Source organism: Hypanus sabinus, chromosome 10, assembly GCF_030144855.1.
Source record: "Hypanus sabinus isolate sHypSab1 chromosome 10, sHypSab1.hap1, whole genome shotgun sequence".
Taxonomy (NCBI): domain Eukaryota; kingdom Metazoa; phylum Chordata; class Chondrichthyes; order Myliobatiformes; family Dasyatidae; genus Hypanus; species Hypanus sabinus.
Window position 1 is genome coordinate 94182966 of NC_082715.1, and position 21725 is coordinate 94204690.

The 21725-nt window shown below is 36.6% G+C and overlaps 1 protein-coding gene across 2 annotated transcripts in view; it reads right to left on the reverse strand.

Annotated features, from left to right (window-relative positions):
* LOC132400859 (glutamate receptor ionotropic, kainate 2-like) overlaps positions 1 to 21725 on the reverse strand; it is a 626396-nt gene that overhangs the window by 94972 nt on the left and 509699 nt on the right. For both annotated transcript variants that reach the window (XM_059982332.1, XM_059982331.1), the window contains 3 exons: positions 20060 to 20140; positions 7102 to 7220; positions 1510 to 1727 (listed from right to left, as the gene is read on the reverse strand). In XM_059982332.1, coding sequence (XP_059838315.1) covers positions 1510 to 1727; positions 7102 to 7220; positions 20060 to 20140 — 418 coding nt within the window. The remainder of the gene's footprint in view (positions 1 to 1509; positions 1728 to 7101; positions 7221 to 20059; positions 20141 to 21725) is intronic.

Here is a 21725-nt window from a genome sequence, read left to right on the forward strand (position 1 = left end):
GCCAAAGTAGACCTTGCCTTATTAGGTGCTTGCTGCATCTATATAGTATTTACCTCAAGTGACTGATGTACAAGGACTTCCTATCTTTCTGTCTTTATCTGTTTATCTCCATTAAAATGCCACTTATATCCCTTATAACTTCAAAATTCAGATTATGAAGACATAGGTTAGCTCTGATATGTACAGTCACCAATTGACTGAATCAGGCAACATTAAATACTCTTGCTGAAGACTTCTTCAGGCCACAACAATTCAACATCTTAATATTGCCAACTTCAAAATGAATTCAATGGCTTAAAAGTACTTTGTAATGTTCTGCGGACATGAAGTACACCAACATAAATTCAAGTCTTTTGATGGTGCTCCATCCGGCTCTTGGTGCAGACAGAAATCAACTTCTCTGTATCTGCCTATTCCATATGGAAAGGCTACTAATATGCAAGTCCATGTTCTTTCATATAAATAGGCTAGTCAATGGTCTACTATAACTAACTTGAGTGGAATACAACCAATATTTATTGGTGATGCAGTGGAGTCTAAAGAAAAATTGGAGTTATTTTCATAAAGAACAGAAATAACTTTCTGGGACTGACATGCTGACCAAAAAAAAAGGCCACTGCATTGCAAAATTTTCCTCATCCCCACCCGCTACAGAAAATAGCACCTACACTTTCTTCAGACCAAATGATTAGTCATTTGCCCAATGTTATTCTAAACTTCCCAGGGGCATGTTTTATACCTGTCACTTATTTCCATGTATCACTAAGCTTTAATCCTCTCACTAGTAGGCTCAGACTTCAGACAATGTAGCAGGGATACAACTGTCCAAAACTGATAGAGAGAAAAACCTACTCTCCGGTTTCCCACTTTGCCACATTTTCAATATTGGTAAATTGGTAATTATTGTCACTATACAAATGCACAGCAAAAAAGGTGTCAGATGGTGGCACAAAGAAGCAGTTTCTCTTCCTTGGCAAACCCTTTGGTAGCAAGGATCCACATGCAACAGGCCTGCAGGTCACAGAATTAACATTACTAAGCTACAGCTCCCTGCAATCTTTGATGCCCAACCAATTTTCCTGTCGACGAACAATGCACTTTCTATTTACTATTTCAGATTATAAGGCAAATTTAGAAATGATCGCTCTAAAATAGAATTTAAGCACTGGAAAGTGCCACTGTATTTTCTTTCTTCGTGTTTCATTAAATAAGTAAGGTATAAATTACCAAGTGATTAAAAATAACTTAATGAAACTGTGTCACTTCACATAGCCATAGCAATGACTGAATGCATAGAATCCTAAGTCTTTATTCCTATAATTGAAGTCAGAAGCTGACTCATTAACCAGTGCTTACTAAATGTTATTTATCAATGTCGTACTGACAATATAATTCGTGCTTTAATGAACATGCCACAGAGACATGTCCTCTAACTTGAATCGCTCTTATTTTTCCTTTAGTGGTATGAACAAATGTGAAAAAGAAATGGTGCATGCAGCAAGAACATACCTTAAAGAAAGTCACAGTGGCTCCATCTGCAACTGCTCCATACTCTATCTTGGTTTGTTTTGCCAAGTCATCTGCTGAATCAATAGGAGATTCCATGCGCTCTACCGTGAGAAAAGCAGCTAAGTTTGCAGTATACGATGAAATGATGATCAGTGTGAAGAACCACCAAATGCCACCCACGATCCTGGTGGAAAGGGCTTTGGGCATTAGTTCGGAACCTGACAAGAGTGGTTGGGGAGTGGGGGTGATGGTGGTTGGGGGGGGAAGGGGGGGAACAAAAGTGATGGAGTTAAAGAGCACAGGGTGGCACAAGTGTCTCCACTTGTGGTCTGAAACACCAGACAAAAATACATAGAGTGCTTAATGAAAATCATCATGGTATCAGATCAATCAGTGCTGCAATTTGTTTTGTGCAATATAGTCAGGGGTTCAATTATATTGTTTCCATATCTGTAAGGAGCATTAATTGCAAATCTATCATTTGATGTGATGTTTCAGACTTGCATTGGTAGAATAGATACTTCCTTACTTTTAATCAAAATATTTGCAAATAACTGCATCTGAGTAAATCAAATTCTTCAAGGAAACCAACTGAACCTTTTTTTTCCCATTATAAAGATTTTAGCTTTGAACAAAGGGTCAGATTTACCTTTGGAGGGTACAGTCCAATGCTTGGCTCTGTTTACACAAAAATAAATTGAATATTTACTGCTAATTTACACTATATTGGTGATAATTTTAAGTTTTGGAATTTGCAAACCAAGAAAGTGGTTGAGGTTGATAAAGTTCATCATTCCTCAAGATCGCTTTTAAAAGTTTACCAAGAGGAAGTGTTTTCAAACCCTGGTCTAACAAATTCCTGTCAGATTTATTTTGAGTTCATGATGAAAACATATTGTCATCCATTTAAATAGTAACTATTTAGCCAAAGATAAATTTATAGAATTTGTATAGCACAGAAAGGGGCTCCGAAGCTCAGCATATCCATGCCAAACCTTTTGCCCATCTTAACTAATCTTAATTTACCACATTAGCAATGCAACTTTTCATGACTTGCACATTTAAGTAAGTCACAGTGATTGTATCTGACTCCAAAACCTCCTCTGTCAACACCTGCCAGGTATCACTCACTCTCTGTGTAAAATAATCTTTCTCCTCAAATCCTCCTTCAAGCTCCTTCACTTATCTGAAAACTGTGCCCTCTTGTTCTTGATAGCACTTTTGTGGTAAAAGATATTCTTTAATATCTACATTATTTATGTCTTTTATAATTTTATATATCTCTATACACTCACCCAACAGCCTTCTTTGGTTGAAACCAAACCCAAACTACCCAAAACACAACACCCTGCAGATGCTGGAAATCTTGAGTAACACAAAATGCTAGAGGAACTCAGCAAGTCAGGAAGCATCAATCTAGGGAAATAAACAGCCAACATTTTGGGCCAAGTCCTTTTATGATCAACCATCTTCCCCCTTGCTTCCTATAACAATTTGAGATAGAGTTCAGCTGGAGTTGTATTAGTGCTTATGTATCCTATAACATTTAACACCACCTGCTTAACAATGACAAACTCCAGATTATCCATATTATCTCTTCTGATCTCACTATTGTCCATGTTCCTCTCCTTGGGACTTCAGCCACATTAACTAGCTGCACAGCTCAATAATCCCTTTGGCCCAATGGGAGCCCCACTGCTATTCTCTTACTCCTGATATAGCTTTTCTTGTGATTCTCCTTAGTCTTAACTGCCAACGATATTTCATGCCTCTTTTTTTATGTCCCCCTGATTACTTTTTTAAGTTCTTTTCTACACACTCTATATCTCCTCAAGATTGTCAGTTGTTCACAGTTGCCTATAGTAGCATTTTCTTTACCCCTTTTTCTCTGAATCAAAACTTCAGTATACTTTGTCATCCAAGTTTCTATAATTTTGCCATCTTTGCCTTTTACCCTCACTGGAATATGCCAGACCTGAACTCTTATTCTCATTTGAAAAACTTATGCTTGTCAGCTGTCACTTTATCCACAAGCATTAGCCCCAATTTAGTTTTGCCGAGCACTTTCTTAACTATTGAATTACGTTTTCCCCCCAGTTCAGAAAACAACCGGTGGACTAACCTCATACCTTTGTAATAACTATCTTGAAACCTATGGAATTATGGTTAATATTCTTAAAGTGTTCACCCTCTGACAATTGCACAGCCTGCTCAGATTTATTTCATAGGATAAGGTTAGCACTATCCCATCTCTGGAGAGAACAACTCTCAAGTAGATACTATTGTTATTCTATTAACTTTATTATGCTTTCTGTAGATCTAAACAAGAGAAATGTGTTTCCAACTCATCAGTATAAATTATAAGGACTGAAAGACAACAATGTTGGCAATAGTTAGGTAGAGCCATATATGGTAATTTTAATCATAAATGATCGCCTGAGTCACAGATTCTTCAGTACTCAGTGGCTTGGAAAATACGTTTCAAAATGTATTTTTATTCTAATCATTTTCATCAAGCCAATCAATTGAAATTTGGTGTGTTCATTGTGTCTCACCAATAGAATATCTGCCGAAAAATATTACTTGTTAATCCTCATGACTGTTTTTTATTGGGGATAATTGAATGGCGATATAGACAAAGGTATCAGTGCACTGTATTTAGAAACTGTCTAAAATGACATTGAATGGTGGACTTGTTCAAATTTTCAATTTTCCTTATTACAGATGCACCTGAATTTTATTAATATTTTATTGAACCCCTGAGTATAGTGTTTCTAATAGTTAAGTAGCTTAAAGTATATTCCATTTATTCAATACTGGATGGAGTTGACTGTTCGTGATTTTATAACAGTCATAGGTCAGCATTATACTAAATAATGAGGATAAGCAAATCTTAGTCCTTAAATAAATTCATACTTGTGATCATTTTTCTCTCAATCAGTTTTGTAATAACATGTTTAACTGGGGCTATATGAGTTTGCCAATGATGAAGAACCATATCTTTGCAAGTATATATTGGGGATCTGCAAATACACTTAGTTAATTGGATTAGAAAACCATATCTAATGGAAGGAAAAAGTCTGTAAGTAGGGTAGTCTTTAAATCTCGGCATTTTATAGAATCTCAGAAGGATTCTATGGAGAAGAATGCCTTTCAATGCTACATGGCCCAGATGGCTTTGAGGAAGCTATCCAAACAGTGCTAATCGCCTTCCTTTTGCACAATGCCTTACATCTTATTACATTTACTTTTGAAAATTAACTTTGAATCTCATTCCATCATCATTTCAGCATGTACATTCCAGAACTTAAAACGTGCCATGTTAAGTCTTCCTCATGCAGCTTTTGGCTCAGTTGCCAATTAGATTAAATTTGTCTCCATTGGGAACTGGGCATTTTGCCTTTGGAAGTGGTTTCTTCATTTTGGTTCCAATCAAGCCCTTTGATCATTCCTCACTTCTATCTTAAATTTCTCATAAACTGTTTGCAGTGAGTTTATGCTGCAACCGTACAGGGTACTGGTGAGGCTGAACCTGGAGTGCTGCATGGAGTTCTGGTCTCTTTACCTTGGGAAAGGCATACTGCTTTTGGGGGTGGTGCAGAGAAGGTTCACCAGGTTCATTCTGGAGATGATGGGAGTTAACCTATGAGGGGAGATTGTGTCATCTGGGACTACGCTCACTACAATTCCTAAGAATGAGAGGGGATCTTATTAAAAAAAAGCATAAAACAGGGATAGATAAGATAGGGGCAAGAATGTTGTTTCCAGTGGAAGGTGAGACTAGACTAAAGGAAATAACCTCAAGATTCAAGGGAATAGATTTAGGATGAAGATAAGAAGAAACTGATTTTCCTAGTGGGTAATAAATCTGTAAAATTCTCTGCCCAGGAAGCAGTCATGGCTACCTTATTTAATATATTTAAGACACAGTTAGGTAGCAAGGGAATTAAAGTTTATGGGGAAAAGGCAGACAGGTGGAACTGAGACCACATCCAGATTAGCCAGAATCTTATTGAATTGTGGAGCAGGTTTGACAGGCCAGATGCTACTATTTCTTATGTTCTTATTTCTGTTCTCAAGGGAACACGCCCAGTTTTTCCAGTCATTCAGATAACTAATGATTTATATTCCTTGGTACCATTTCCAGATTTTTGTCTTCTTCTGTTTCCTCTCTGAGGTTTAAAAACATCTTACAAAGCATGGTGACACCTTGCTGGGTTTTAAATTCAGAATGTAGACATGAATGTAAAATGGGCTCAATTGATCTACTTAGCACAAAACTGTAGTGGTTGCATGTCATTACTTGAAAATCATTTGAATCCCTAAACCAATACTGGTATAGGCTAAATGCCTTCAAAGCAATGAAAATGCAAGTGAATCCAAATTTCTATTAGTGAATACATGCCAAAGAGGTATTTAGCAACTAATGGGGTAGGGGCAGATCACATGTCTCCAGCTGACATTTTCAATAAATTTTTGGTGAGAATACAAATTAGGACTTTCACTAAAATGATCATCAAGAAATATTTCTCTCCATCTCATACTTGGGCTAATTATTAAAAGAAGAAATTGCACAATTGATGCTCAATCATGCATTTTATTGCATGCTATGTTCGTTTAACAGATATCATGCAAATATAAGATTGCTTACATTAACCAGGATGGAAACATTGGAAGTGCATTTTAATTAGAATTGGGTAATATGGAATGTGAGAAAGATGGATTCTTTAGATAAATTTACAACTTCTTCTTCAAGCCTTTGAGTAATTTGGTTTAATAACAAAGTTTAAGAGACAAGGAAGCTCTTTTTGTTCCATCTTACAATCACAACCCATCTTACCACCTGACTCCTAAACTACAATAGCTTGGACATGACAGCCAACTCCAAATCCAGTCTTAACTTTATAAAACTCTAAGAAAAGAAGAGAGGTATACCTTGTTCATGATGACAAATAGGCCCTGAGAGGCATGCAGTCCGATACATAAATTCATAAATCATACCCACTCAGGGACTACTCGCCCACTTGGACTGCTCTTAACTCCTTAAAGGTGGGGGCTGCAGTCAAGCAATGTTGCATTTGCAGGCACACAACACGCCAGGGTAAGACGGAACTATCTGCTGTAAGAGTCACGCAATTACCACAAAGTTCTTATCTTAGCCACAAACCAGAGGAGGTGCCTTTTAAGGATGCTTAGACAGAGCCTGGTTGGGGCTGACTGTCATGTACCCAAGGTAACGTCATGTCCAACACTTTATCCCACAGTTTTCTGGGGGGTCAGCAGGCGAAGAAGGGTTCCCTCTTATCATGTACCCTGTTGTACTGAGGAATGTGTGTTAATGTGATGGGATACTTACCTGTACATCAGGCACACATGTCATGGAGTCACATGCAGTGTGTAGATAATGATGAGCGCCAAACTGCACAGCTCATTTCTGATGTAGATCAGTAGATGCTTTTAACAATGAAAATGTGTGTGCTTAGATAGGATACATGCAAAGAGGCACCCATGCAAGCCAAGTGCCTGAGAGCAGTTACCCCCAGCAAAGAGTGGGACATGTGCCCAAAGAGAGGTGCAGGCTGAAGCGTATACCTTGCTGCATGAGAGCTCCAACTCCAAACCAGAAACTATTTAGCAAGGTAAAATTGTTTTCCACCACATCTGAGTCGGGATTGCAAGGGTGGGGATTATACCACTCATATGGGCTAAACCTGTGGTAATTGAGAGAAACAAATTGAAACTATGAGCAGAGAAAATCTCAAAAGAGTGTACGATTCCTGGAGGAAAAGAAAACAAAGGCAAGTTTAAAATCCATAACTGAGATTTCACTAACAGATTCATAAAACTTCTAGTCCATTGTAAAACAAAATTTGAACAACACATATAAGCAAAACTGATTTTTAAAACATATATGTTCTGAAGGGAACTTCAACTTAAAACACCCAAAATTAAGCATTTCACAGTATTTCAAAGCAGCACTTTCAGAATTAATTGGACATTGTTAGCAGTAGTGCTTTAGTGTCTCTTCTAAAAGTATTCCTTCTCTGTCAAACGTTTTGTGGTGGTAGAGAATGAAACAGATCCTTCAGCAAAAATCTACCCTAGTATCCTCAGCTTCTGGCATTCATGTATTTAACTACAACCAAATTAAATATTGTTCCATGGATTAGTTGTTAAAAAATAAAATGTTTTGTTTTGGAAATTCAGGCATTTTATCTTACGTCATCTAGTGACAGTCACAAGAAATGTTACTAGGTTTGCTCAACGTTGGTTGATTTGGATTAAACAACCTAAAGAGCTATATTAAGATCTTTAAGCAATTCAGGAACAGTGCAAGTAAAAAAAAAATGTGCCCCATGCTCCTAATGAAATATCTCCAATATAATTTAAAATCAGTTCTCCATCTGCTCTCTTTTCTGCAATCATGATTGTTCCCTGCATTGTTTAGCTTCTTAAGCATAGCACTGTCTTTCTGAATGATAAGGTCCTTATTAATCTGTTCATCGTAGGTGCAAGAAACCTGACTAAAGCAATTACATTTTTATTTTCATTGTGTGTATTTTGTCGGTGAGTGAATTCATTTTACCTCAATGAGCAAAAGTATGCATTGTGGTTGATCTAAAGGTTTTGAAGGCAGAGCAGTTCAATCCCTTTTTAAGTTACGTTCCTTCCTTTTCAGTTCTACCATATACTAATCACCAAGAATGAAAGGGAACATGACATTTTGCTTCCAGGGGTTGATCCCAATTCTCCAACTGCTACACTTTACACTAAAAATACCCAGTTTTCTAATGGATTTCTGTTTCATCAAATCCAAGGTGTGAAAATATGAGAATGATTCAATGTAATCCTGTGGTAGGTGTACATTACAAAACCACTTAGTCCAGTGAAGCTTGATTTAGCATGTAGTGGAAGTGTTAGCTTGGGATAAAGATAGACTCTTCTGTTGGAGTGCATTGTTAACATCAGAGAAGAGTTCTGCATTTATTGTGTATATTTCGTACATTATTATATAACCAATGTTACTGCCCTTAATTCAGTTATATGGGTACAAACCAATGGAGTATCTGGAATGAAAATAATAGATTATTCCTCAATATTTCTCACTAAATTGACTTCATACCAATAACATATATCTTACTAAAACTTAATTTTTTTTTACCATTAATGCAGACATTACCAATTTGGCAGTACTGAATTTCAGCTGTTGATAATCTTAGCAATCATGGAACACTTGCTACTTCACACAGAATGACTATTTTGAAGAAAAAAGTAATTTGAGAACTTGCATTGCCTTTTAAGGTCAAACAAAACCACAAAAATTAATTTTTAAAAAAGTGCCTTTAAAATGGTGCCCCACAAGAATAGCTAACAAAAACTGTGTCATACAAAAAAATCTTCAAAATGCAGAGTGTAGAGGTGTAAAGAGTGTTGCAAAAAAGGAAGGAAAGGCAGAGATTTCTTGAGGAAATTTCAGAACTAAAGCAATTAAGGGATTCACAAAGACAGCCTTAAACTCGATGCACTACTTAATTAAGAGCCATGGTTAAAAGTTGAATGAGATGGTGCAATATATAAAAAAGACATTGAGGTTTTGGACTGCTCAACCAAGAATGTACTGGAGATAACAGAAGAAACAAGACCTCAATGAGTTTGGGTTCCTGTGTCCTTAGCGATATTAACTGTATGTGGTCAGAAGTTTTTCTTGGAGTCTGATAAGATACCAGTTGCTAGGGGGAACATTGAAGCAAGCAGCTCAGAAGTAGAAATTATATCTCGGGTTGAAGGAAGTAGTTTGGGGTATCTGCATTATTTGAGAACTTTTGTTTTGCATCCAGTACTGGATCCTGGATAACTGATCAGTCAATTCAGATCCAGAAGTAGAATTGAGAGAGGGGATGGTGAGATACATTGCTATGATGTCAACAAAATGAGGAAGTTGATGCTCTGCTTTCATATAATGCTAATACAAGACATTGTGCCAATGAGAAACAAGATAGGATCAAGGGTGAATCCTTTGAGATCAACGGTATGGGAAAGGAAGTTGACACAGGTGATGGGCAGGGGTGAACAGGAGGAGATGGAGACAGAGTGAATAACTTTAGAAGACAGCTTGCAGTACAGAAATCACTGCATATATTACTACTTTAATACTATTTGGTCATTTATCAGTCAGCGAGGAGGAAGGAGGTAAAAACATCTATAGACCTAAATGGTCCTTATGCTTGTCATTTAGAAGCTTAGCTTAATTTTTATACAATTAGGAAGATACAAATAGAAAAGTAACAAATTGCTCACTGATTCACTTTCCCACTTTTGCCATGACACATCTTAGAGATAAATATGCAAATATTGAAGGAGTCTCAACTGTAGTGTTTCAGAGCTTTCAGAACTAATTGAAAGGCAAGACATACCAGCAGTGGGAGCTGCAACACTGATGATCAATAGTGGAAGTAGAATTATATGCTAAGCTTCATGGTTGTCTTTATTATAGAGATGTGTGTTTTGTTCAAATCATTAAAGCTACTCACACAATTATCAGCTTCTTCTTCATATGTGTCAGTTTTCACTGAATTCTAATGAGATTACTGTAGCCAGATCATTAACATGGGATGCACATTAAACTGGAACTAGATAATTCGCAGCCTGATTTCCTTTCCATTGATCATTAGAAAGGCCTTAGAATGGATAGCGGGATTATGCCAGCATCTTCCACCCCTGTCAAAGTGGAAAGTATTTCTTTATTTCACTGATTTTTTCAATTATATTTTCAACAATTAAATGTGGCAGGCTATGTTATAGGCATTTGTGGGCTTCATGCTTTGTGAAGTTTCTATTTACCCAAGTAATTGATGACTTGGCATCTGTTAGATATTGGGTATTCCTGATCAGGTTAGATACTGACACTGATTTCTTTAAAAGCTGAAACCATTTCAACCTAATTTACTTAGGCAATTTCACACATTGTTGTATTGATTTAGGTTTCCAACAAACCAATTTCATTTCTTTTATTTTGTATCAGCATTTTAAAAGTATAAGTACATAATTTTTAAAAATAGTTTAAGTTTACAAAATCTTGAATTTAATAGTTTTTAACATTCAGTGCTAATGATTTTACCTTGACGTAAAGTTGATGCAGAGGTTTAAGTACATTTTACATTTAAACATGTTATTTTAATTTTACATTTAGAAACTGTGGCTTAACACCTGCAGCTAGAAGCTCAGCAACAAACTTGGTAGTTAAACAAAGTTATATTTATGTTGTAGTCAATATAATTATGGTTTTGGAAATATGTAGGATTTCTACTGTCATTGCTGAAATACCACTTAATCCTGAGAATGTGACTTGGACAGACATACCTATGAAAAGGAAAATGAAGGGGTTTATTTATAAAACACCTTCACAACAACAGGATATCCCAAAATACTGTACTTCAAAACAATACTTTTGATTTGCAAATTTAGGGTGCTTTAGAATGCCCAATTTCCATTCTAACTGCTATTTAAATGGGAAGGATAGGGAAGTTTCAAAGAAGATTTACCAAGATGCTGCCTGTATTAAAGAGCATATGCCTGTATAAGAGAGCATCTCTTATGAGGAAAAGTTGGAAGAGCTAGGGCTTTTCACTTGTGAGCAAAGGAGGACGGAAGGTGAAATGACAGAGGTGTGTGAGATGATAAGCAGCCTGGAGGGCTCTTCAGGAGAGAAGCATTAGAGTAGGTTAAAAGATAGGTACAGCATTGTGGGCTGAAGGGCCGGTACTTGCTGCACTGTTCTATGTTCATGAAGTACAGTACATTTGATGTGGCATTGAGTAGTGATTCCAGATTACACACCTTCTTACATTAATCTTACATATGGTCAGTCAGGATAAAAACCTCTAGCTAAGTTACCAATAATCGCAATATATAAAATAAAACCACCCTATTGCAGGGTACCATTCTGTAATTTGACAGGCTGTATTAAACAAAAAAAATTGTGCAATACATGCCAGATATTTTATTTGAGCAAAAGTAAAAACTAATCTGTCATCTATCTGAGTAAAGATAAAACCAACAAGACAAGGGTAAGAAGAGGCTGTTAACAGAAACAATAACCAATCTATAGCAGCGAAAAAGCAAACACAAATATTTCTCAGCATTATCTGGCAAGAGTTTAAATGTTATTTCTAAAAGTAGAACAATGTCATTGAAAATGAGTTGATGCTTCAGTAGGAATAAAATGAAAGATAAAGCCAGCTGTAATTTCAAATTGTTCTGCATGAGTTATAAGCTTTACATATGACAGAGCACAGATTAAAGCATGGACCCAAAAAATAAATGAAGTACTAATTAAGGGATTACTGCATAGATACTAATGTTGATTGCTGGATTTCTGTTATATAGTAGATCTGATATAATACATTGGAAACATACTTAGATTATGGATGGAATTTATCCAGAGCGTAGACATCTAGACTACTTCAGAGATAGGATTCTGAGATGTTCAACTAAAATCTGCAATATCTTCCACTCTGACTGGAATGGAGTGACATTTCATTCAATGAATATCTGCTCAGGCCTTTGAACTGTTGTCCCAGATTTTGAAGAGTAACTACATTGAAACTAATAGCACAAGGATATTCCAAACCTGTTGAAAGAGACTCTCCACACTCCTACATTCTGTGCTGTGTATAGTTTTCTCCAAAGGAATCAAAGAAAATCATTTGAACTGCCTTGAATTTGTTAATTATGAATTAATCACTGTATAATACCCTATAAATCTTATATCTGTTACCAGAAGTTCAAGTAAATGATTACTGAGTTACAGTTATTGCTTAGCTGGTCCTATCTTTCCATGAAGAAATCAATTTCATGTAAGATTATTGTAATTCCATCATATAAATATTTTAAACGGAAAGGGATTAAAACTTTTTAACTTAGTATTGTTTCAGCATCAACAACTTCTTGCGAATGCTCCAACTTATTTGACACTCTACATAATCTTTAAAAAAACTGCAAATTCAAATTAATGTGTTTGCTCTCCCTTAATTCTCTCTAAGTTCTTCAATGTGATTGGCTGCCCAGCCGCTTGATGATACCACAGCTGCTGGATGCCAAGGATTCCATTGAACTAATGCTGACCTAAGCAGAAATTGGAAAGGATGTCTCATTGCAGCATTGACAAATCTTAGTGGTCAGCTCTATCCAGCAGACATCAATTGAAAAGTTAATACTTTTTTTTTTTTGCATATTTTAGCAATTATATTTTCTTAGTGTGGTGAACTACATATACGTGTCTGGATATGCCCCTCCCCCCCCCCCCCCCCCAGCTGACTGCTCCTGTGGCTCCTCCCACAGACCCCGGTATAAAGGCGATTGGAGACACAGCCCCGGCCTCAGTCTCCAGGATGTAGTGTGGTGGTCAATTGCTGCTTGTTCTTTCTTCCAGCCAATAAAAGCCTATATCTCATCTCACGTCTCTGAGAGTTATTGATGGTGCATCACTTAGGTTTGTGCCAATAGAACTAAAGGCTTCTGATCAACTGGTTACATACAGATATATCACCTTAACTAATTCACAGGTCATTATGAACTTGATATATAAACATGAATATACAAGCTATTTTCTTTTCTCTCTTTTCATTAGACTTCCTTCTTCCTTGTTTTTTTTACACACAGAAGGAAAGTGAATCTGTTTTGCAGTACCTGTTAAATGATGCTTTGTATTACAATCAATCCAAATGTATTGAAAAATCTGAATTTAGTGCCCTGGGGTGAAATTAAAATGTAGTGCCCCTCAGACTTCTTTAATGCCTTATTCCATTTGTCTATTACTAAAAGAGATTATACACTGCAGATTACGTATTATATTATTTTATCACAATTCTTCCCTTCCTTCCAACTTCAAATAGATAGTATTACAATGGTTTTAACATTTGGATTCTTAACTATTTTTGTTTCTTCATAGATTTTTATTTCTAGCATGTTTGTATTTTGGTTCAGATTTTATTCCACGTTAAAGAGAGAATTGTCATAAAGCCATCATTATCTCAGCAATTAACTTATCTCAATGATGGGGTTGAAGGAACATTCTAGTGTTTGTACAACAGCAGGGATTACAAAGTGCAAACTGTAATCAGGGAACTGAAAATTCACTTGTACAAAAACTCCTCTTTACACCTGTTTTCACTCTGTTGCTATCTGTGTGCTGGGAATGTTTCTGAAATAATTTAAAAAGACGCAGAACAGAAACAGCTCCGGAAAAATGTCTGAAATAAATTATTTTTGTAATGTAAAGATACTAATGAGATCGTTCAGCATCTAGATTTAGTATATTTGAGTCTCCTAGGCTGTGTATTATAAGAAGAAATCTTTATCATGGTCCCAGCAACATTATCATGTTACCAAGTCCAAAGCACAAGAGCAAGTTCTTTGATAATGTAAATAATATCTAAAGGAAGTTTTACTTTAAGTGCTGTTCAAATTCAAGAAACCATCAGCTTATGAAGTTTGTAACAGAACACCTGTAATTTAAATAATTTCAGAAAAATTGAAGTTCTTTACAGCTTCAATAGAAACTTTTCTGTTTGACTGCTTTGCTAAGTTAAGTTTTAGTTGAGGAAAGCTAAGGCATAGAAATTATATATCAGTATTAACCTATGAATAATTAATCAAATGATATTTGACTTCAATTAATCTGTTTCCAGTGGCAAAGAAAAACATAACCTGTTGAAAATGAATCAAGCCACTGTACAACTGCATTATGCAGAAATAGTTCCAGGATTTCAAGTTAAGTGATGAAGGGATAGTCCTTGCTTAGCATTCACAACTCCCACCTGAGTCAAGAAGTTATGAGGATAAAGGCCATTCCGGAGCATTAAGCAAAATTTCCATGCTGATGCTCTAATACAGTCTGAAGTATTAAGTCATATTTCAGTTAAGACAAATCAAACTGCCATCTAGTGTGATACCATTCTGAAAGTTATTTATCCTATTCCAATCTTACCCATCAATTATTACTAAAAAATTATCTTAAATTACCATATTACTTTCTGTAAATTGTTCTGAACCCAAATTGTTAATTCCATTTCTTATCCCACAGGTGATGTCTGATCTGCTAAGAGTTTGCAGCACTTTTTTATGTTTTTATTTTGGATTTTCAGCATCTACAGCATTTTACAATGTTTTTACATTGTATTGCTTCATTTTCCTTATTTCGAGTCAGACTGAGCTTGTGAAAAGTGCTGCATTCAGCTTTTCCTGTTATTCCTTATAATTAACTTGGAGACAGGGACTTGCTGTATGAACAAAAGCAACTTTCTTTTCCTGACAAGGAGAAATTAATACCTAACATGTATACACAATACACGTATAAGTGTATGTCCTTATTTATACAACATGCAGACAAAAGAAACAATGACAGAGTGAGTGTCTTTTACAAGAGAAAAAAAGCTTTTTGAAAATATATTTCAAATTGTGGAAATAAATAACTTTATCCTGTGTGGAAAATATTCTGTAAAGCTATATTTCTTTGAAAATATGTAAAGCTGTTGCTATTTATGCTACAAATGTTCGACTAAATCCTTGGCTGTCAGTCATTTTTTTTTACGTTTGACCTAAGACAAAGTATTTTTGGCTGACCCTGCAAGTACCAGATTTAAAAGGCAATACACAAGGTATTAAATGCTCCACTGGAGCTGACCAAATCACTTACTTCTGTGTGACAGCTAGTGTTACCATCATTGCAACAAAAAAAAATCTATTTGCAGAAAGGTATTCTTTAAATCCATTTAAGGTAAAGTTATTATCAAAATGCAAAAAAGATTTTTGACCTTCAACACAAGATCCCTACAATCAGAATTAAACTGTGTTGAAGGTAAATATTGTAATATATTGTGATATGTAAGGTATCATGCTGGATGGATGATTGTGCTTTCCATGTCCAACATGGTCTTTTGTCCCTGCTTTACTAGTTCTCTGCTACTGGAGATACTAATAATTTTGGACTGTTAAAAATGATGCTCATGGCAAAAATACAGGAGAGTTTGGAGACACAGTCAAACATGGACTAAATATCAGTCTAACAAATACTGGGGAACAGGGATTTTCATGAAGGAAATTGAGATTCCTCGCCCCTACCGTTCACTTTTCACAAAATACTTTCATTTTACCCTAATCTAGTTTGGGTAATTCTACAAATATTGACTGTGAAAGGACTGTACTTCCCTGTTCTAATTCCATCATTTACAATTTCAACAAAATATATAGCAAAATGAAAATAGAAATCAGTTTATTTTCTTTTTCCTGCTAGGTATTAGTAATAGAATTAAATCCATGAGCAATGAGCTTTGTTATCAGTGCAAAGAAACCAGTACTAAACAACAATAATGTAATTCTGCTGCATTTTAGAATGCACAATAGGATCTTGTAATGAAAAATATATTGACTTTACTGCTTAGATTTTGATGGATTACACCATACATTACAAAATGCCACCTGCTTTTTTTGTATGCAAAGTATAATTTTTGTATTTTCCTCTAAACTACTCCTACAGAATCTGGGTTTTCTTTGCACAGTATGGATTTCTTTTCCTAACGCCAGAAGTTAAGCCTTGTGATTACTGTCTTACTTTCATTAAAAATAAATCTTGTTGATTAGAGTGCATCACTTAATTTTGTGACAAATAAGTCTCGACACATGCTGATTTCTTTTTATCTTTAGCTTCACAGATGAGAAAGGCGAAAGAGGGAGTAACTTACCTAATTTATCCTCACAGAGATGGTGAATAAAAAATAAGCAGGTGCATATTCTGAACCAACTTAGATGACAGTTGCTGCTCATTACTTTAGGTGTTCGTATTGCCAGTAACATCCATTGAGTGGCCAGGCCACTGTGCTTTTCACCATTGCTTCAAGTACTGACCCTTCAGTTAATCTTACAGGAGAAATGTAGTCATGACTTCACTTCATTTTTGGCCTCTGCCATAAAACATATGCTGAGCCATCTCTAATTTTTAATATGTAGTGGCATTTTTCTTTATTTTTCTCTAATAAGTTCTCTGTTACTTCACAGTGAGCACAGAAGCTACCCGGGCATCCTCAGAATTATGGGTATGAAGTACGACTAAGCCATATGAAGCCTACCATTCCTCCTATCATTCCTATCCTGACAATTACTTCAGATTTCAGATGGCACACCAGAAGAACCACTCACTGAAAAGTAAGAACATCAGTACAAATAGGCCAGACAGCCCATTGAGTCTGCCCTGGCATTATATCCAAAAGTCAATTGATTTAATTTTCAATGTACTACCTAAAAGAAGCACCCATGGCATAGTCCTCTAAGGTAGAGCCTTACAATAGTTAGGTAAAGTAAAGTACTTTGACAGCCCAGAACTTAAGGTGAAAACAGTGGCAGAGATAAGTGCATAAGAAGCAAAATCTACAGAATGCTCCTTGTAATTATATTAAAGTACTAGATCATAATCTGATCCACCGAGAGAGCTGAAAAGTGGCAATGGATATATTTTCAGCTCACTCTCCTGGTTCCTTGAAGCACAACAGACTAAACTTTAGAAAAATGTGTGAACTCACCAATTGGCAAGATCTAATCATGGACACATTATCCGCAAAGGTGCATCCAAGGTTAAACTTGAATTGTTGTGGTGTGATCATTGTTAACAGAAATAGCAAATGTGTTCATTAAACCAACATGAGGAAATATATTGTTTTTCTGTTTCTTCCTTCTTCACTTTGATGAATGATTCTTTAACAGCCTACCAATGAGAATGACGGTATCAGCAGTGACTGTGCTGACATTTCTAAATTAGGTTTACATGGCCTTCACAGATTCACAAAATTATAGAAATTTGTGACCCATCATGTCCATGTTGGGATTAAAAAGAGCTATTCCCATGTCCTATTTCTCTTTCCATACAAATACTACCTTAACAGCTCTATCGAGATATTTTTTAAATATTGGAGTGCTTCTGCGTCAACCACTCTTGAGGCAGTGAATTCTGAGGCCAAACCAGATTTTTAAAGATAACTGTATACTATCCCTCTTCATAGATTCTCTATTTTAGCCTTTACAACCATTTTCACATTCAGGGATCTCAGGGTATATACAAAACCCCTCTGTTCCTTGAAAGTCCAGCACACTATTAATGATTTTGCATTCCTTTGCCCTATTAGCCTCCCACAGATGTATTAACTGATTTTCATCTGAAATAAATTTCATATGTCACATTTTGCAAGGCTAACCATTTCACTGATACTTTTCCACAGCTAATTTAAATTATTTCCACAGCCCATTTCTTAGTCTGCACTCCAGATGGCATAACTTCCTTCCTCACTTCACCAGCTTAAGTTTTGTCATCAAATATCTTAATTGTAACTCCTGCATATATGTCCAAAGCACAATTAGCTGCTACAATAAATGAGGAATCTAGGAATTCAACAGCACAGGATATATTTCAGGGAGATGTCTATGGCCCAGCTACTTTCTGCTGCTCCACCAACAGCTTCCCTCCATCACAGGGTCAGGCAAGGCAGCATCTGCTGACACTGCTGCAGTGTTCAACTCCAATAACGGAACAGCACATGGCAGCAGCATTGGACTTTGACACCAGCACACAAAAAAAAAACAGCAATGCCTGGATATGCTCCAGGCTACAGTTGACAAGTGGCATCTGCTGCAAAGTTCTGTGTCAAAAACTCATTGCATTAGAGACAGCCTAGTTGTCTTCACCTGACTTTCATTGCTATGCATGCCTGGCTGACAGTACCAAAAATGGTGTGCAATAACATGGCATCAAACATCATGCATTTGCTTGTTACTGACCAGGTAGGGCTTTCAAAGCATTCATGTTTCACCTCCGTAGTTTGCTACTCAGAAGATGACTTTAACCCGAGGACATTAGGATCACAGCTGTAAGACTAGAGCGGAGATTGGCGACATTAGAGCAAATAGCTCACTTCCTGATCTTTCGGACCGTCAAGAGTCATCAATAACAACCACAATAATTGTCAAGATTTTCAGCAGTATTCACGACCAAGCAGGGATTGAACTGACATTCCTATCTGCATCCAACTTCCTTTTTCTTCAAAGTATTGGGACTCTAATATACCCCAATAGCATCATGCCATCCCTATCTGTATTTCTTCAAGAAGAAAGGACTAAAGCTTTAGTTTAAGGAATATCATTAACATTATTTCAAATAAATGCATAAAAAGTTGAAGATATATGGCAGGCAAGGCAGCGACAGTAGACCGAGAAATAGAGTTCAACATTCAGATCAATGACCTGTTGTTAGTACTAGGATAAGAGAGAAATCAATCATGTTTTAAATGGTAGAGAATGAGAAGTGAAGAGAACAGTGGGAATATTTGTGATGGGATTGGGACCAAGAAGGAATATGTACCAAAAGTGATAGTGGTACTGGTTGAGAGAGGGTGGTAAAGGCGTGCTAATCATGGCTGATCCGTGTGAAGGAAATGTAAATAGATGGAGGTGAATAGAGTGGAGAGAGGAATAAATATTGGAACTTTGAGATATAAAACACAGCCCCTTCTACATAATACTTCTTCATTCAAATCAGCATTGACTAACAAGCCTTCATCACTATCTCTCAGCTGACACAACCATCATTTTTTTAATTATTCAGTCCCTTTTGATCCTCATCTGATCAGAGACATTCCCTTCTGTTTACTCTCCACTGTCAACCTCTTTTGCAGGAATCTACTCTGGTCAACCGTAGGTAGCCTATTTCTGTTGACTGTAGCTTATGGAGAGATTGGTATAGAGTAAAGAGACTTTGAAGATTAAGAAGCTGTCTCAGACTTTGCCCTGCTCATAAAGTTGTGGTAATTAATATGCCTCACTGAGATATCTGAAATCACCAGTCCTCCTCTGATACAGAAGGGGACAGGTAAAGGTGCTCATGTAATATAGAATTGGATAGGTACTTGTGCCATTTTTAGATGTTAGTGGCCAGGTTGACTTGATGGCATTAGGCAGCATGCATTTGGTATATTTGTCAGGCAAAGCATGGACATTATCCAGCTCCAGCAAAGAGACTGGGCCGCCTTATTGTTGAAGTAGTTGTGAATAGAGAGAATAATGTGGAACCATCCTCAAATAACTCATGAACATGATGATGGAAGGAAGGCCATTGACACAGCAGCTGAAAATGGCCGGGCTGAGAATACCTTGCTTAGAAACTCCCCCCATGCTTCCAGTGATATCCTGGGTTGTGATGAATGGCCTTCAACAACCTGGAAATTTTTCACTGCAATGAGTAGCCTCTGAGAGTCAGGGGAGGGTTTTCTGCAGAAACTCCTCTACCTCAGTACAGCCAATGATACCTCTCACAAAACTGAACAGTTTTGACAAAGGTCCACGGTGCTGCCTAAATATAAGAAAAAGTTCCTTTCACCCACCCCACCCCTTCTCTGGCAGTCAATGCATGAAAGAAATAAGTATTAGCATACTTTTCATTCCAGAACTGGCATTGTAAAATGACATTTGATTTTGTTCCTACACTACTCCATATTCTACTTAGCCATACCGAGTAGGAAGATCCATTTCTGTGTAAGTTAGCTCAGCGCAACCAGAAGGGGCAATGACACTCCAACTGGCCTCTGTTTTTCTGCATCAGAAAAAGGGAAAAATTAGCTCAAATTTGCACTTTGCAATGACAAACAAATATGCTTGCTGAAATCCCTACAGTCAAGTAATTTGCCAACACATAGAGATTAGACTTACATGTGAAGAAGTTTAACACTACGTGGGGAGCACATTTTTAATGAGAAAACAACACGGAAGACGATGTCATGGACAATAATGATGGAAAATATTGAGACACAAGAGACTGGAGATGGTGGGATCTGGAGAAACAAACAACCTGCTGGAGAAGCTCAGTGATGTGAGCAGCATCTGTACCCTGATGCAGGGTTTAGGCTTGAAACATCAACAGTTCCTTTCCCCCACAGATGTTGCTCCATGTATTAAATTCCCCCGGCAGATTGTTAGGGACTATGCAAAAATGGACCAGAATGGAAACGGTTAAGCAGAATTGCAGCCAATCTCTTATTTGTATCTTTAACTGTTGGCCCATCTGGTGATTTTAAGATTGCAATAGTTTATTAGAAGCAATTCTAAATCTTAAATTTTACTCGTCGAACAGGATAACATAATCTTTAAATGCTGATCTCTTAAAATAAATAATCAAATCTTAATTACTATTTTGCAATTGTTAAGTTTGGAAATGCTTAACTATTGGTCTGTGAATGAGTGAATGAAAAGAAATGAAATCTATGGTTACGATACAGTAAAAATATTGAGGGGAAAAGTAAGTGGGTTCTGTCTCTACAATGAAACCTTCCACTATAGGATAGGCAGAAAACTTGGATACTGACAGATTCTCATGAATGAATAGCAACAGATTTATGGTTAGCAGTTTCACATGGTTGAACAACAATTGACTCTAGAATGAATGTGCTGTGTGATAAGCAAACTGGTCCATACTGTTACAAATTGCAAGGGTACCAGACTGTTAATTCAGCAAGAAAAATTCATTTGGTCAAACATGACATCTTTTCTTCCAGTACTAAAGTATGGGGACAAAGGTGCTTTGCTGCTGAAGCAAGATGTTGAGTGACACCTAACGGTGATAAGGAAGGGTATAAAGGGAGAAAAGATCTGCCCTGTTGTGAATTATCAACAGAAGGAAGAAAACTTGTGTGATGTGGCTAATGTGACAAAAGTAATCACTATGCTCTGTTTCCTATCTTTGTCTGCTCTTGTACTGCAAAGTGAATATTGCCATGATCCAGGAATACATGAATCTCTATCAAAAAGCAAAATGGAATACGGATATATGTTTGATTCAATAGATGGTGCTGAACTACTAAACAAAAGACAACAGTGCAGAAAACTCCAAGCTAGAAGGAATAAAGCTAAGAATTTCCTCAGCAACTCTTGCTTCCCCAAAAATGTAGTGAAAATTATGCTTAGTCATTCAAATAGCATGCCCATGAGATAACACTTCCAGGCCAAAAATCTCCAAAAAGACATTTTCCAGCCTGAACATAGCAATGAGGGAAATTGGGAAGTGATCAGGAAATATAATATTTGGTATTGAAAGTGCAGGATTACAGGAAGCAGTAGGACATCCACGTTTTAAATCCAGCACAAAAGACCTAAATTTATTTGATGGTTCTCACACATTTAAG